This window comes from Ursus arctos, unplaced genomic scaffold (assembly GCF_023065955.2).
Source record: "Ursus arctos isolate Adak ecotype North America unplaced genomic scaffold, UrsArc2.0 scaffold_11, whole genome shotgun sequence".
Lineage (NCBI taxonomy): Eukaryota > Metazoa > Chordata > Mammalia > Carnivora > Ursidae > Ursus > Ursus arctos.
In genome coordinates, this window is record NW_026622775.1 from 65,002,446 (window position 1) to 65,020,544 (window position 18,099).

The 18,099-nt window shown below is 39.4% G+C and overlaps 1 protein-coding gene across 4 annotated transcripts in view; it reads left to right on the forward strand.

Moving 5' to 3' along the window:
- Positions 1-18,099, forward strand: part of CCDC25 (coiled-coil domain containing 25) — a 41,795-nt gene that overhangs the window by 1,197 nt on the left and 22,499 nt on the right. The window contains exons 2-4 of one of the 4 annotated variants that reach the window (XM_026518941.4): positions 4,037-4,084; positions 8,422-8,461; positions 13,380-13,431. In XM_026518941.4, coding sequence (XP_026374726.1) covers positions 4,037-4,084; positions 8,422-8,461; positions 13,380-13,431 — 140 coding nt within the window. Of the gene's footprint in view, positions 1-4,036; positions 4,085-5,654; positions 6,245-8,421; positions 8,462-13,379; positions 13,432-18,099 lie in introns of those variants that run through there. The other 3 variants (XM_048212267.2, XM_044391140.2, XM_048212268.2) reach the window with 3 other exon arrangements.

Sequence of the window (18,099 nt, forward strand, 5' to 3'; positions counted from 1 at the left end):
AGGGAATTTGCTCACAGACAGCCCCCCTTCCTATTCCATCACACTGTCACATCTCATTATTTTCTTCAGTAGTCTACACTTCCACAGTGCGCCATAAGCCATTTCTCTGCCTTTATAGATTTGGTTTGTCTTACCCTTTCTATTAAAATTACCCGAAACAATTCACACTAGCCTGAAAAGTCGTTATAGGCCCCTAATAGCATCCTCCCTCTTTTTTGTTTGCTCACTCTCTCATAACCCCAACATCTCTTTTTAGCTTTTCCGCTCATGAGAGTTCTCAGCAACATCCATATAAGCCCAACAATGGAATAAAAAATTCAGGCAGGGTGTATAGGTACTACATGTATTTTATGTTAGTTGCTTTATTCTCCTCAAAGCCATTCTAAATTCTTTGAGCATTATTCATACTTACACAGATACCCATAGCATAACAGTGCTTCAGATTATGGGTTGTATTTTTGTCATTGGCTTCTATTATAAGGTCAGAACTGCTTCCTTTTGGGAAAATATTTGGCCTTTAAGTCTAACAAAAATGCACTTGGGCAGCAAGTCTTTTAAAATTGCAAAGGGGGTGCCTGGGTGGCTCAGTCGGCTAAGTGTCTGCCTTCAGCTAGGTCATAATCCCAGGGTCCTGGGATCGAGCCCCATATTGGGCTCCCTCCTCGGCAGGGATCCTGCTTCTTCCTCTCCCTTTGGCCCTCTCCCTCTCTCATGCGCTCTTTCTCCCTCTCTCAAATAGATAAATAAAATCTTTAAAAAATAAAATTTAAAGTTAATGGAAAAATTATAACGTTGTCAGTAAAGTAGTAGTAAAACTTTAACATATTCCATTAGAGAAAACATCTTGAACATACAAAATCTTCAGGAAATGACTTCATATAGTTAGCCAAGCTTTTCAACCAACTTAGGGTTTACTGTATAAAAACTTTAAATTTTTAAATGGGGAGAAAATCTCAAATCAAAGTTATTGCCTTTCCATTTAAAATTAGTATCAGACTAAAATCTCTTCAACTTTATTCGTGTTCCATGCTCTGTCATAATGGAATAATGAAACATTAGCCTTACTGCATTTCCACTGTCAAATTCAAGACTATCTGATGTATGGACCCACAAAGTATCTGCACTTGGCTCATTAAGTCCACCAGTACTTTTAGTACCTTTTACTCGCATCTATCTCAATTATAGGTAATTGTTATGTAAATTATGAAATTATCACAGAGCCTCTCAAATTGCTAAAACTGAATCCCAGTACCTTTAAGATGACTAGTTTCCATACTAATCAACCCTGTTCTTTGGGCAAGAATAACAAAAGCACAAGAATAAATCAATTTACTTTTCTTTTATCCCTATTAACATATACAAGAACTTCATTCAGATTTCTTGCTCAGGGGCGCCTGGGTGGCACAGCGGTTAAGCGTCTGCCTTCGGCTCAGGGCGTGATCCCGGCGATCCGGGATCCAGCCCCACATCAGGCTCTTCCGATATGAGCCTGCTTCTTCCTCTCCCACTCCCCCTGCTTGTGTTCCCTCTCTCGCTGGCTGTCTCTCTCTCTGTTGAATAAATAAATAAAATCTTTAAAAAAAAAAAAATTTCTTGCTCAGCAGTCATGCTCCTTTTTATTTTGAATTTTCTATTTTGACTAATTTCAGTCTTTCAGAAAAGTTACAAGAATGATAAAAGATTTCCCTTAAAACCTCTCAGATTCCCCAAATTCTAACATTTGAGGTTCTTTCTCTTCATCTCCCCCTCTCTCCACATATGTGCACGGGCACGCTCACACACATACACACACATACACAAATTTTTTCTTGAGCCATTTGTTGGTAAGTCACATTTTACCCCTAAATACTTCAGGGTTTTTTTCCCCCTAAAATCAAAGATGTTCTATTATCAAAAAGCATTCCTCATTATCAAAACTAGGAAATTAACATTGCAGCAATACTTTTATCTAATCAGCTTTTATTCAGTTTTCTTTAGTGTCCTAATAATGCATTTATTACAAAGGAATATTACAAATCATTGTTGCATTCAGTTGTCATTCATTCCTCTTTGGCCTGTTCTGATCTGGAGCAGTTGCTCAGTCTTTGTCTTTCATGATGCTGTTGTTGAAGAATTATTTTGTAGAATGCCCCCTCAGTTTGCATTTGAGTTATGTTCGTAATCACCTCATCTTATAAGTCAACCCTCCAAACAATTGTCTCTCACTCTCCTGGCTGTAATTTAGATGGCTTAGCCTGCACAAACGGCTTTATTTTATTATAATCATTTGAAAAATTACTTTGGTTCTGATTACAAAAACCATCTATACGTTTGGTAAGCGAGCTAGCCAAGGTAAGTATTGTTAACAGTTATATGTATATCTTCCCATACATATAAAGAAAATAGGTGCATATATTAAGCATATAGTTGTAAACATGTTTATACAACAATATTCATTTTTTACAAATTGAATCTTGCTGTATGTGTACAAAAATACTGTTAATTTAATTTCTATCTTTTCTTTTCAGTGGGTACGTGTATTTTGTTTATGGATGTTCTGCAGTGTGTTTAACCAGTCTTAATTAATGAGTGTTTAGGTTATAAAAAGAACATCATTACTTGATAGAGTAATTATAGTATATACTTAGTGGTGACATTGCAGGATCAAAGAACTTACACAAAGAATAATGCTAGGTTGTGCAGAAACCATCTGAAATGGTTTTATTCCTGCACTTCTAGCATTTGTTATAATGGGTGTTCTGGCTACACTAAGGCCTTACCAAGCTAATGTAATGCTCAATTAACTATAGACAGGTATTTCTGTCAACTAGTCAATGCAAATATTCTCTCCTTTCCAGATAGTTCTCTCAACTACTTCCAAGTAATTTTGGATTGTGGTCATTAGAACTGTTGACTGAAGGAAATGGGATTTTCCCTCCCCACGAGAAGGCAACTATGATTGATAATTTAAGAAGCTTCTCATTACTTGAAAGTACAGGCAATTTATTTAAGAATTTAAGAATTTATGCATGCGAGTGCTGCCCCCTGGGCTCCAGAGCTCCACTCACATGTACTCGGTCTGTGCTCTGGAGTGACAGCCAACAAGCTGCCCAGACTGTTAATTCAGGAGTTTAGATCCGGATGCGGGTCAAACAAGTTTTGGAAGACTAGCTTGGAAACCCAGTACCCAGATAGAATTTCACTTTCGGAAACTTAATTTTTTGTTTGACCCCAGATGGAGGATGTCTACAGTAAAAGACACTAGCTCAGTAAAGCAAATGTCATTTCCAAGGTAAGCCATACCTAGAATATTCGGTTTGGTGTAAGGCAGTGGTTCCTAACACTCACTTCACATTGGAAATAGTTGAAGATCCTTTAAGAAAACAACAGCAACAACAAAAAACACATACACCATTGCTTATCCACCAGAGGTTTGGATTTGGTTAGTCTTAGTGGAGCTGGGACATAATTAGGTGATTCTAATGTCTAATCAGGGTTCAGAGTCACTGATTTAGAAGATGTTTGAAAAACCATCTTTGCCCAGTATGGGATAGTCCACTATAATATGCAGCACACCTGGAAGATAACTAACATTGCCTGAATAAAATTATGAAAAAACTCAGCTAAGTATAGGAGCCTGTTTTTAAATGGTCGAGGTGAAGATTGTTTGTTTTTTTACTTTTTTGAAGAAGGCGAAAGTATAGGACTGAACTGGAATTGTATTGAACTATATCCCTGATGAAAGTAGGGAAGTAGCTATTTTGTAATAAGGGTCGGTAAGCTTTTCTTATTTGGGCCAGGTGGTAAATATTTTAGACTTTGTGAGCCACATCCAGTCTCTGTAGCTTTATTCCTCCTCATTTTGTGTTTTCAACTCTTTGAAAATATAAAAGTCATTTCTTAGCATGGGGGCTGTCCAAAAAGAAGGCTGGATCTGGCCTATGGGCCATGTCTTGCCAACCCCTAATTGAAGCATTTGTCACTCATTTTCCCCATGAAGCAGTTTTATTGGGGATGAAGTTATCTAACTGTTTTTTATATTTTTGTTTTGTCTTAGTTAACTCATCTGTTTACACTATTTACATGGGAAAGGATAAATATGAAAGTAAGTTTTCAAAAGCATTTGATTTTGAAATTTCCAGCAGGTAAGTGATAATTGCCTCTTCCCCTACCCACTCCCCCCACAGTTGGTCGGATACGAGTTTTCAACTAACTACTACTAGTTAAGCCAATTATAAGGAACTCCAGTGGGTTAACTTTCCTAGAATTTAGTTATACCAAATAATTGGGGCCTATTGGACCACTCGTTGCTCATTAGAAACTTAACTTTTACTCTGAGTTTTGTGATGTCCTTTGATTTAGGATGATATGAACCAGAGGTTAACCTGTGCTAATTTATGTCAGGTAAAAATCATGTGTGACTTGGGTGAAAAGATCATTTTCTGTACGTTTTTACCACATTTAAGAGTAGAGGAAACATACTTTTAGGGTTTTTGAGGCTGAAGATGGCTCTTCTTGAGTTACGAAACGTTAACAATTTTTTTAAACTTTGTTGCTCACTCTCCTCAGAATGAAAGACATTATTCTATACTGTACACATTGATGGAACTAAAACAGAAATTTACAAAAAATACCAGTATTCTTTGCTATGTCCTCTTTTCTGTTTTATTTTTAAAAAGCTAAACTCAACCAGCTGAATTTATTTTTTGACCTACTAATCAATGTGAATGAAAGTTTAAAAGGGGAAACTGCTTTAGGGGATGGCCTTCTGACTGCCAGAGGGAGGAGGGAGACAAAAGCGAAGTTGAACTTTCTTACTCTGGAGCGGTGAGTTGACAGCACTGCCCCTTGGGGTGTGGAGCATTGAGCTGAGGGAGAAAAGATCTGCAACAGTGGAGCTTGGAGACCTGACAGAACCACTCTTCTTCAAGCTTGGAGAAAACACAGTGGCTCTTCTCACAGGGGTAGTGTAATGGTTTGGAAAAGAGCGCTTTGTAGTCAGGCTCATCTGGGTTAAAATCCTAGCTCTTAGCAGATGAGCTCAGTTCACCTCTCTGAACCTCACATTGCTGAGATGTAAGAGGAGGTTCATGGGCCAGGATCTGCCTTGCAGGGCTGTGATGGTTTCCCCAGGGCCGGCTCCTCCCTCTCCTGGGACCGCTCCAGGGCTGGGTGACTGCCTCAGTAGTCTGAGAGCTGGCCAATTCCCTACAATTACTTTTCTTTAACCTCCAGGTATTGCTCTCCCCCCACCCCCCCGCAAAACCATAGTCTGTTCTAGGTGCAATTTGAAACTGACAACAGTTTAAACTTGATTCTTTAAAAGAGGCAAGTAGAACATTCTTCAGTATGAGACATTGGACATGAATGAAATAAATAAAGCAAAATATGAACGGTAATGTTAAATATTACTTAGTATATATAGATATATAACTATAGTTAACACATATTTAATATAACATACAATGCAATATGTATAAAATATGTAATGCGATATATGTAATAGCTGTGTAAATAAATATAGTTATTATTCAGATCTATATAAACGGTTTAGAACTTTGCAACAATACTGGTTGCCATAAAGCAGAATCAGAATAAACAAGACTATTACATCCTATCCAAGAGAAAAAAAACAACAGAATAAAATAATTTTTAAACAGTTTTTCCTTATAATGAATTTATGACGTCATCTCTGGTGTGACTTAATGGAGAAGCAGCCTGCCGTGGATTAATCCTTGAGTGTTCTCTTCCTCCTAGTAACTCATACATCATCATAGGTAATTTGTATTCTTTCGATAGCATCCTCCTGATGAATGTGGCTGAGAAGGGGATGCCATCTCTTTGTATAACATTGAGCAAGGAGGCACGGTTAGAACCGGTCCTGCTTATCTACAGGAGATACGGATCCACACCTGATCAAATCTGCTTTTCTTTCTACCCCATCAAGGATGCAAGCCCAAGACTTAGGTTACTGAGAAGCATCTAAAGGAGAGCTGCTCCATAGGGTTGTGTGGGTTTTGCACTGTGTGACTCTGGGCAGGGAACTTTATTTCTTACAATGAAGGACTGCCTTGAACCCGCTTCCTACTGATGGCTCCCAGTGGGACTGACCTAAGGCAGCTGTGCCAGGGACGTTCCCACCATGTCTCTATTTTCCTTCCATTTTAGTGTACTATTTGCTGGGGCTGATCTGCGTGAGGCCATATGCCAGTGTCTCTGAGCAGCCAAAGACGAAGATGTAGTCTGTGCTTTCGCAGCATAAAAGGTAGAGAGGCGCACGCAAAAACAAATAATGGGTCATTTTGCTGTGAATCTAAAAAGTGAAACCTATTTTAAAAAGTAGGGGCGAGGGGCGCCTGGGTGGCACAGTCCTTAAGCGCCTGCCTTCGGCTCAGGGCGTGATCCCGGCGTTCTGGGATCGAGCCCTGCATCAGGCTCCTCCACTGGGAGCCTGCTTCTTCATCTCCCACTCCCCCTGCTTGTGTTCCCTCTCTCGCTGGCTGTCTCTCTCTGTCAAATAAATAAATAAAAATCTTAAAAAAAAAAAAAAAGTAGGGGTGAAATGAAGCAATGTAAATAAGTGCTGTAGCAGTAGAGGGGGCAGAGAGTAAATGATTGGGAGAGAATCAAGAAGGCTTCATGGAGGAGGGTTAGGATGGGCTTGATTATAGCCCATTTAAAGGAATGTCCGTTGTAGAAACTTGTATCTACAGATATAAATCTAGATACACAATTTATGCCTACTGATGGAAATTTAGATTCTTTCCAGAGCCCCTGGAGTGGTGTTTTGCTGTCATTAAAATGTATGTAGAAAAAATTCTGTGTGTAGAACATATTTTCCCCACGTCTACTTGGAGTCATTTGGAGGTATCAGGTTTCCTAGTCTGCTTTGTAAGAAAGGCATTACATTTTTAAAGCGCCCCGTTCTCTAGTGCTCCTAGCACTTCATATTTATTTATAGTAGCCTTGATGACTTCAGACAAATGACTAGATGGAACATAAATGAATTTTTAATTGAAGAGTTTACTTTCACTAAAAAGCTTTCAGATGTTTTCTTTTTATTAGCCAGCAGGTGTCACCAGGGAGCCAAACATTGCCTGACTGAGGCAAAGAGGTTTTTTTTTTTATATTTCCCTTTGCTTTTTTTTGATTACTTGTTGGCTATTGGCTTAGCTTCCTGTTTAAGCTAGTAGAAAGCCCTTCAGAAAATTTATGGTGCCTGTGGTTTCTGAGAGTACCTCATCCAAGATTTATTATCCTTTTGTTTTTCTGGAAAATGAATACCATTCAAGTTAGATAGATTACACTTTCTTGGGTACATTTTAAATCATATCAATCATTTTGTTTACCTTACAACTTTTAGCCTTGTGTCTAATACTTTAAATAATGCTTTTGTATTAAACACAATTTCTAATTATTAACATGGCTCTTGAAAGTGTATATTGATATTACCTTTCTGTAGTGATATATATTATTAGCCTTAAAAATGTATAAGTATACATTTTGGACTAATAGTTCACCTTTTATAAATATGCTTGAAAGAAATAATCAGGAATATGGACATATTGATTTTAAAAATATTTACTGAAGCATTTATAATTAAAAACAACCCAAATGTGAACAGTAGAAAAGTTTATTCACATGATAGAATTAAGTAGTCATTGTTTCCAAAGAACTTTTTCATTTTTTGTTTTACTTTGATCTAACAAATACATAACTTAAAAATTCAAATAGTAACAGAATGCGTTTCATAAAAACATCAGTTTTTCACCCTATCCTTTCCAATATCCCTGTTCCATCCCACAGAGACAGTTTTAACTTCTAGCTTTTTCTTCTATTTTATAATTCTTTTGGTATGTGACAGAATTTTAGGTGGTTTTTGTTTCCTTTTTTATACTTCTGGTGGTTATTTTATCTTCTAATGTTCTACAATTTTATAATTGAGAGGTCTTTTGTAAAAAATAAAATGCAGTCCACTGATTAGCAAAAACATTTTAACAAATAAGTTTCTTACAGTGAATCCTTTTTCTAAGACCTCATCTAACTTCTTAGCTGCTGTAATTTGAAATTCTCCTACCTTTTAATAGAAATATCATTGAATCATCGAGCCTTACATCGAAAACCGGGGATGTACTGTATGGTGACTAACATAATATAATAAAAAATCATTATTAAAATAAAAAAAAAAAGAAATATCATTGAAGTTTCTTATAAGTATTATTATAAAAATGATAATTATTATGATGGCCCAAATGTAAAAACCAATTTATAATTTTTTCCCATGTATTTTCAAGTATCAAAGCCTTTCCTCCATTAAGGGAGAGAAACAGTTGTGGAAAGGCTTGGTATATCTCTACTCCCCAGCTTACTGTAAACTCTGGCATATTTTCATTTGACAGGTATTTTTTAACCTTTTCTTTGTTTTCTTGTTTCTCACTATAGATGAAGATCTAATAAAGCATGGCTGGCCTGAAGATATTTGGTAAGTAACAATTTTGGTTCTGCCTTCTATGCCTTGTTTACTTTCTTAGATTTGGCCAACCACCTGACCTTTATGATGAAACCTAGAACTCATGCTTTGCATTTTGTTTATGAATGGTCCGTGGTAAGTTGCTGCCTGCCAGCTCCCTTCACTTATAATTGCCACGTAAACTGGGGATGACATCTTAGGGCTGGATCTCAGGCCTGACCATGGAGGCCTCTGGAACGTAGGCTTTCTTCTTTAACCTCACGTATGTCATCTCATAGTGGGCTAGTGAGACCACTTCACTCACACACTCAGGCCGCTTTTGACAAAGGACAGATGAGGGCTTCACAAGTAGCAATGAGGAAAATAGACAGAAGCTTCTGTGTAGACGGAGTAGAGCATCTGACCAGGTCCAGCTTTAAAGAAAACACAGACTGGGTTCCCTTTGTCTTCTCAACTCCCTCACGAGGTTAGCCCCATCTTGATCCAGCCGCTACTCCTTCTTTCTAAAATATTTTCTGGAAATTTAAAAAATAATAATTATACTTCCTTCACCTGCTTCCAAGATAATTTATTTTTGTTGCTCACAAAACCCAGCCCAAAAAACGATGACCAATGAACAAAAAACTCCTTCATTGTAGTTGAATTCTTCTCTTTTTCTAACTGCCTTAGAATGCCATATGGGCATTTCTACCACTCAGACCTTGAACCTTTTAGGAGGACATGGACTCCCATGACTTTCACGTAACATTCTCGGGCTCAGTTTGCTTTCCCTTTCTGTCTTCAGCTCCTACTCTTGTGATGTGTCTCTCCTGGAACCTAATTCTATATATAGAGCGGGGTGTGGTCTCTACAACACTAAACACTACGCCCCCCCCCCATCAAATGCTGTCCCTGAAGATAAGCACACAGATCCTGTTTGCTTTAACGGTAGTAATAATGAACATTTACTGAATACCTAACTATATGCCAAGTACCAGTAGATGTTTACTTTATTAATACATTTAATTTCACAGTAGCTCTGTAAAAGAGTTACTGGTGTTATGCCCATTTTCAGATGAGGAAACTAAGGCTAAGGGAAATAGATGTGCTCTGGTTGTTGCTGGCTGGGGAGCCGGCTCTAGTTCTGAATGACCAATTTTTTTCTTCCCTTCAGCTGCTGCTCTCTGGCTACGGGTGACTTCTTTCGTCCCTCAGGCCATTGTTGCAGCTTTCTCTGGACCTCTTTTCTCCAAGTATGGGCCTGGATCCTTCACTCAGTTCCGTAGAGAGAGAGAGGTTAGGCACTTGTTGGAAGGGCTGCTTGAGTTTCAATAAAGTGGACAGCATGTGAGATTAACTTAAGCTCTCCCCAGATATGGCCATCCTCAGACCCCCCCCTCCCCCGCCAGGCCCAGCTGCAGGTACCCACCAAAGGGCGCCTTCTCTCTTGCTCCAGCCTACCCCATTATGGAGGGGCTAATTCATGACACAGAGGAAACGCTTTCCTGTCTGTCCTCTCTAAAGTCCACACTCCAGGCACAATAAACCTGAGGAATTTTAAAGTCCTTTTTTTTTTTTTTTTAATTCCCCCCCCCCCCCCCATTTCAGCACAGTGGCCTATCTTCTGAACTCAAATATCAAGTGTCATCCAGGTGGACACTACTTGGTATCCCCTTCCCTCGGGTGGGCAGTTTGCACTGCCGAGGGCCTCTGGATTGAGTGCCGCTTACCTTCCCGGAACTCCAGACTATAAGCCTCATGAGGACGAAGATCACTTTGTTTACTACCGCATCCCATTACCTACCATAGGACCTGGCCCGTCGTACACGTTCAGTAAAAATTAACTAACTCTCTGCCTCTCCAGCGATGATCTCTACTGGACATTTCTTCACGAAAGCTGCATTCTGTTATCTCCATTTTGAGCACCTGTCCCTGAGCTGGATTATTTCAGTTGTCCTTAAAGCCCAGAGATCTGTCAGGGAGATTAGAATGGCCACGTCTGTTACGTAGTTATCTGCTGTGAATTTGTAACATGTCAGTTTTGAGGCATAAATACCTGCTTAGTAAAGGTTACATTTTCAGATGCACCACAAAAGTCAATTTACCACAGCCTTTTAAACCCTGACTTTTTTTTTTTAATTAAATAAGTGGAAGAGAAATTTCTGATTCACAACCTACACCCTCTGTGTTCTGAGTTGGGTTTTTATTTCATTATGGTTGGCGGTCTCCTGGACCGGTTCCTGCTGTTGAACCAAATGGGCGTCTACAGCTACCTTGTTACCCATCTTGACACCCTGGACATTAATGACTGTTGTTGAAAGTGATTGACTTTCACTTTCAGAAGCTATTCGAGGCCTAATGTGAGGTAGAATAGCCAGCCCCAAATTTCAAGACTGTTTTGTCAGTCGTGGAAACATTCCTGGGCAGCTAGGAATGATTCAGTTGATCGACATTCCAGGGCAATTTTTCATCCTGGTTCGCTCTGAGGTAAACTTTGGAACTTTACTGGTGTGACTATCAGCATCTGAGTTTATACCCAGAAACCTTCTGAGGCACCTTGAAGCAAAGGATTTTCCCAGGGCTAAATGAGAATGGGACTGAGTTTATCTTTAAACAAAAGAAAATAGAGATAGTGTGTGTTTACTGCTTCCAAATTCCCTAATGAACAGTATTTCCAGGGACCCCACTTTAAGGAGTTAAATAACTCAGCTTCTGGGGCGCCTGGGTGGCGCAGTCGTTAAGCGTCTGCCTTCAGCTCAGGGCGTGATCCCGGCGTTCTGGGATCGAGCCTCACATCAGGCTCCTCCACTGGGAGCCTGCTTCTTCCTCTCCCACTCCCCCTGCTTGTGTTTCCTCTCTCGCTGGCTGTCTCTGTCACATAAATAAAATCTTAAAAAAAAAAAAATAACTCCGCTTCTGAGGGCCTGCATGTCTGCATCCCTCGGTCACTGATGCTCATTTATTGAGCTTTCTAGTCTCTGCATCCGGTAAAGAAAACAGTGATGAAGTAGAGAGAGAGGAAGATAACACGGACAAGAAGGAACTGGGAACTACCGGGCATAATTTAAACTTTTTGGAGTAAGCATTTTAGAAGGTTTGGAAAGGCTTTTTAGGGGAACTTGCTCACAATAGTTTGTTTACAGAGCTGGCTTTTTCGTTTGTTTTTACAATTGAACCAAAGCCCCATACTTCCCCGCATTCCCGTGCCCTTATAGAGAGAGGTATACCCACCGGCCTGGAGTTGGTCTGTGTATCAGCAGTGATATATTCCCATGTGGGTTTTGAGGTTTTGACTACTTATGTATCACTCCATGAGATGTATATTGAATTATTTGTGTGTTTTCTTTTGACAAAATTCCATATCAGAGACCTTTCTTAAAAATCAGAATACAGTCGAGCTACTGTGGGTATGTAGGAAAGAGTTGCTGTAAATAGAGAACTGGCTTAAAACAAGTTGGAATGGGAGAAGTTACTTCTCAGCTGAACGGGCTTCCTAATGGGGTCTTTTCCTAAGATCCTGAAAGAGGATAATGAGATACATAATTTCTAGATTTGCAAAAACACATGTTTTTCAGTGGAAAGAGCCAAGCTGAAGACGATAATCAGTAGGAATCTCTTATATGGGAATGTGTATGAATAAATAAACCAGTTGGGGAAAAATAAATCAACGTCCACTTCTGGCTAGCAGTAAAGGTTAATAATAGAATCTAGAGTCATCATAGACTGCCAAAAATGTGTAATATTTTTCTGTATCCAAAGTGACTAACAAGATGCTTAACTTGTTGAAGAGGCACTAGGAACACCATAATCTTAACAGTTATATAGAACCACGCTGTCTGCATCTTGCACTAGGTGTGAGTATGTGACCATTTTCACCTCTGAAAGATACATAATGCTAAGAAAATGTCTAGAGAAAATTGTAATGGGGTATAGTGGTACCTTCTTGGGTTTTTACTGAAAACTCCAGCCTGCAAAGTTATGGACTAAGGAATAGATGACTACAGTTAACAGAATCTCGAAGTGTGACTATCAGTGTTACTGTTGTTTGGTACTCGAATCCCGGGGGTGTCTCTGGACACTGGAAAGGGAAAAAGTCAACTTTATTTGGTGAATTATAAATATGAAAAACTTAATATCTCAAAACATTAGACTAGGTGAGAAAGGAATTAAGTTTAGAAGGATTTTATTAAATTGGTGGATGATAGAGCCTTCATAAATGGTAAGTTTAGGACATTGGGATGGGAGGGCATTCCAAATGTTTTTAGGACAATATCATAAAGGGCAGCCCCCATGCTTTCCCAGAAGGCCTGTATTAGTGCCATTGTCAGATGTGAGGCAGGGTGAATTGTTGGTCTGACCCATTTTATGACTCTTCAAACTCTGTGCTTTTCTTTGGATTGTTTTGCCATCGCTTGAAACTTAGAATGTCCCAAACCAAACCCCTCATCTTTTTTCTCAAATTGGTGTTTTCTCCAGCTGTAAAGTATTTCTCTCTGTGGTCCTCCCAGTCTCCCAGGCTTGCACCACCACAGTCTTGATGACTTCTTTGGTTCCCTTCTCTCGTCACCTGAAATTCTTTTCCCTGTGCTTTCTCTAAGTCCTGTGCTTCCGTCAGGGACCCTCTAAACCTCAGTCCATCAGTGAAGCCTTTGGTCATGGATAGCTCTTTCTCACTGGAAAAATCACCCTTTCCAGGGCATTTCCATTTATTGTCTCTCGTGTTCATCTTGGCACTTAGTCTCACACAGCTGCAGGACTTTCCATGTTTATCTTACCTCTCCCAGTTGATAGTGCCTTTGGAGGCAGTGATTGTGTTTTATACTCCCTGTGGTGCTTGGCATGCAGTAAGCACTGAGTTAATACTTTCTGGATTGGAATGCTTTAAATGCAAGGGGCCTGAGGAGATGGTTGTCTTGTACCTCTTGCTAAAAGTGGTTTTCATTCTTTGTAGGTTTCATGTGGACAAACTCTCTTCGGCTCATGTATACCTTCGATTACATAAGGTAACTGGATTTAAACACGGACTCATGACTTTTTCTCTCGTGATGAGCATCCAATCTTGCCCTCTATCCTTTTTTTGCAGTTTAAATTGCTTAAAGTAATAAATACGTACAACAGTTGAAAAATTAGCAATGAAGAGATGTCTTACCCCTGACCCGGAAAATCACTAAGGGAAAGTCTGGTGATTTTTAGATACTTGGAAGGGGGCATTGCACATATACCCCAGCTAGAACCACTGCCCCCCACTGCCGTATTTGTCCTCCCAGTTCAGCCGTGTGGTTTGTCACCTCTGCTTTCTCTCCCTTTCATTTCAGTTAACCATTCTGGACCTTGTGTCTTTTCCATGGAGATCGTGTGTGGTTCCTTTTTCTCACACTCATGTGATTCTCCTGCCTCACCGAGGGCAGATGTTCCCAGTTATCAGGGGCTTCTTTGGGACATTTAAAATAGCATTCTGGTAGGAAAGGGGAAAGATGCAATGTTTCCTAGTAACATAAATGCACTGGTTTTCTAATACCTTTACTTTCATATATGGTATTTTATGTAGTTGAATCGTCGAGTTTATGTACTTGCTATGTGTATTGCTTTTTTTTTTTTTACTGTCTTATTTTGGAATGATTTTAGATTCAGAGAGAAGTTGCAGAGGTAGTGCAGAGTTCCCATATTTACCCCGGGCCTAGTTTCCACCATTGTGAACGTCTTACATTGCTATGGCTGATTTGTTAGAACCAAGAAACCAACACTGGTACATTACCGTTAACTGAACTCTGGACTTTATTTTGATTTCACCAGTTTTTCCATTACTCTCCTCCTTCTGTCCCAGGATCCAGCCCAGTGTCCCACATTGTGTTAAATTGTCTGGCTAGGCTCTGGTCTGTGATGGTTTCACACTGTGAAAGTGTGAGACTCTCCCTATTTCTCATGACCGTGACAATTTGAGACGTACTGGTCAGGTTTTTGACAGAACGGTGCTCAATTTGAGTTTATCTGATGTTTTTCTCATGGCTGGAGTTCTGGGTTTTGGAGGAAGAATAGCACAGAGGTGGAGTGTCGTCCTCATCACATCATGTCAAGCGTACATGCATTAATAGAACTTAGCACTGACGTTGCTAGCCTTCATCTCCTGGCCAGGCCCGCATTTGCCGGGATTGTCCGCTGGAGTGTTGCTTTTCTCCCCCCTCCCATACTCTGTTATTTGGAGACAAGTCACCAAGTCCAGCCCAACTCAAGGGGGTGGGGATGGAATTAAGCTCTGCTTCTTGCAGTGGGGGGAGGATTTACATATATAAGGAAGATTCACCTCTTCTCTCCTATATATTTAATACAGTAATTTATTTGTATCACTATGGACTCATATGTTTATTTTATACTCTGGGTTATAATCCGGTTCTGTATTATTTGGTTGCTGAAATTGTCTCAGCTTTGGTTGGAACTCTTTCAGCTTGGCTCCTGTGTTCCTTTGATATGCTCCTGTCCTTTTGTTTTTTTGAGCACTTCCTTACTCTCTGGCTCTCTAAGATGTTGTGGGCTCATCTTGTATTTTCCCTGCCCCAGTCCTAGAATCAGCAGGATTCTAGAGTCATCTGAATCCTTTCACTGATTCCTTTTATGGGGAATGGTATTTAGAAGCCAAGATCTCGACGTGGTGTGCCCACTGCTCCTAGAGTGTCATTGCTTCTAGGCCCTCTCAGCAGACAGAGCTAGGAACTACATACATGTCTGTATACTTACGCATGTTAGTAATTCCTATGAATCTTTGTTTCTGTGTCTCCATTTGTATCTATGTTAAGCTAAACATGAGTTCATACTGATGTCTCTGACGAATCTGTTATTACAGAGGCCATTCTAGCCTTTTCTCCTTACTTCTCTGTTACTTCCTTCTCAGAACGAGAAGCCTGGTTCCCACCATCCACTATTTGCTTATTTGACTCCACTGTTTGTATAAGTGGTTTCAGATTTGTTAAGCAATCTCCCCATGTGAAACAACTTTATCAACTAAAGTACAGTGTTTATGTGCAATAATTTTTGTCTTTTTGCCTTATAGCTTCCAGTCAAAATGCTGTTTTCCAAAGTTATTTGTAAGCTGCTCTATTTTTCACTCCACACCTTTCCTTGATATTATGTCATGCACTTAGATTTTTTTGTCTCACTTTACATCCCATCCTGTTGTATTATTACAGTTGTTGATTCCCCTAGTTGATTGTATTACTCTTTAAAGCAACAGTTTGATAAAATTTTTCATCTTACCATATTATTTTCATATTTATTGTTTTGACTGGCCGCTTTGAGTTGATAGATAATATGCCCCAATTAATATGAAACCTCCCTTGTCAGAATATAAGTTGTTTACAGTTTTCAGCATTATGAATTCCCAACAAGAAATTTTTTTTTTATGAACCACTTTCTGTTTTCCTTTTGAATTAAGTTTTTTACAATAATTCTTAGGAATGGAATCACTGAGCCAAAAGATAGAAACATTTGGTAAATGTTTCAGAGGCCGGATTGCCCTCTAAAAATAATTGCACTAGTTTAAAATCCTACCTGATATACACAGGCTTTCCAAACCCTTCCTGGGATTTTAGAACTTAAAAAAAAGATAGCAACCTTTTGAGAATTTTTTAATAAATAAAAGATGCTATTTCATTATGATTATAATATTCACTTCTTGATTTATTAGCAAGGTTGAACACTGCCTCATCTTTATTTATATTGTTTATGTTTTTGAGAAGGAAAAACATAAAAGGAAAGGAAGAAGTTGTTGTAAAGTGTTGAAAAAGTGTTGTAAAGGAAAAAGAGGAAGATTGTGAACTCTGTGCTGGATCAAAAGTCTGGATTCTCCTTGGCAACTTCTTGCCATCTTGGAACTATTTTAAGTTTAGAGAAAATAAAGTATGGTGTTACCAAGTTTCCTTTTGGTTCAGATTAAGCTTTTTTTTTTTTTTTCCCTTTAGACTTTGCTGTGTCAGAAAATGGAAATAATAGTAGTAGTCCCAAGTTCACTTACCACCAGTTACTCTTCGTTTGAAAAGAGGTTTAATTTCATTTTCTTTTGGAAGCACATCATGTGCTCAATAATAAATATGCGCTCTTTAGGGAACATTTACCTGGTTGATCTGCAGTAAATGGCATAGCCTTTTCTACTCAGGAGGTGCCAAGTGAGTGTTGGAGATGGAGTAAGACCAAGTGGTTGGGCACCCAGACTGCGGGAGGTGAGTCCTGGCTCTCCTGCGTCCTAGCTGTGGGACTTTGAGCAAGTCCCATCTGTAAAAGGGACCTAGCAGTACCTGTCTTCTTTGGGCCATTGTGACGATCGAATGAGCTAGCAGGACCGACGCAATTAGAATAATGCCTGGCACATGCTAAGCATCGTACGTGTTAACTTTTTGATTGTTGAATTCAGTTGAATTGAACCCAGACCCCCAGACCTTGAAGATCATAGATAATCAGCAGTGTTCTTTCCTAGGCTTCTTTGATTTTTGAAAACCCATCGAAAACCCTCACCTGTCTAGAGGTCTCTGATCTCATGGACAGAGATGGCACGAAGCCCACAGTCACAATTCTGACATGTACGTACTGAGAGCACCTCAGCCTCTCCAGTCAGAGTTCACTCTGACTTTATGCAAATGCTAAGCTGAAGGATTTTTTTTTTTTAAGTCTGCTCATATTATATTAGAAGTAGCCAACAGGAAGATGAGATTGCTTCAGGAATTGTGACAGACACAGGTAGTAAGAAGGGAGATCAGGATGTAGCCTAACATCAAGGACCGAGAAACTGCGTTTCCACAAGACTTCCGTAAGCACCATACTCTGGGTTCAGTTGCTACAACCTTTAGTCCTGGGTTCATCTCTCAGCTCTGTCACTTACTAGATGTAGGGACCCTGGCCTAGTTACGTAACCTTGCTAAGCTTCATTTTCATCATTGCGAAAGTGAAGATAATACTGTCCATTCCATATGGCTGTTCACTTAGCGCCTGGCGCATGATGGGTACTTAAAACGTAGTAGCTGCTTAGTTTTTTAATTACTCATGTTGATTTATTTAAAATAGGGTCATTCTGCTTCTGTGTATTTTAGAAGCTCCTGAAGGCTAGTGGAATGGTTGGTATTCTTAGTAATAACATTGCGTTATCAAGATCTTCAATTCCGAATCCTTTCTTCAAGCGGTCGGGAATTGCACAGCATATGTCATTAAAGTAGTGGAACACTTAAATCACATATTTTTTTGGTCAAAATTTATGTATTTGAGAGATCCCCATTTTAAAACAACAAAAAAAATTTCAGATACGCAATGGAATAAACTTAATTTATCTCAAGTTATTTAGGTAGGTAGAACATTGCATTCCCACACGGAAGGGCTGCTTTAATCCCTTGCCTCGTTGGAGCCAGTACTGAGGTGATTCCCACTTGCTCGGCCTTTGAAATATTTTTGTTCTTTTGGAATGGCTTTGCTTATTCAGCTTTGACTTTGTTACAGTATCTGTACAGAAAATGAGTCAATATTATTTTTCCCTTAGGGTGGGTGGTTATATCGAACACACCAAGAGCTGGGTTCCTAATTGGGGCTGATGGATGACCTACCTCAAACGATGTTTGAAACCCAAGACCATAAGGTAGCTCTTTGAGAGGAAGGTCGTTGGGACCTCAGCAAAGAATACCTCCAGTTATCAAAAA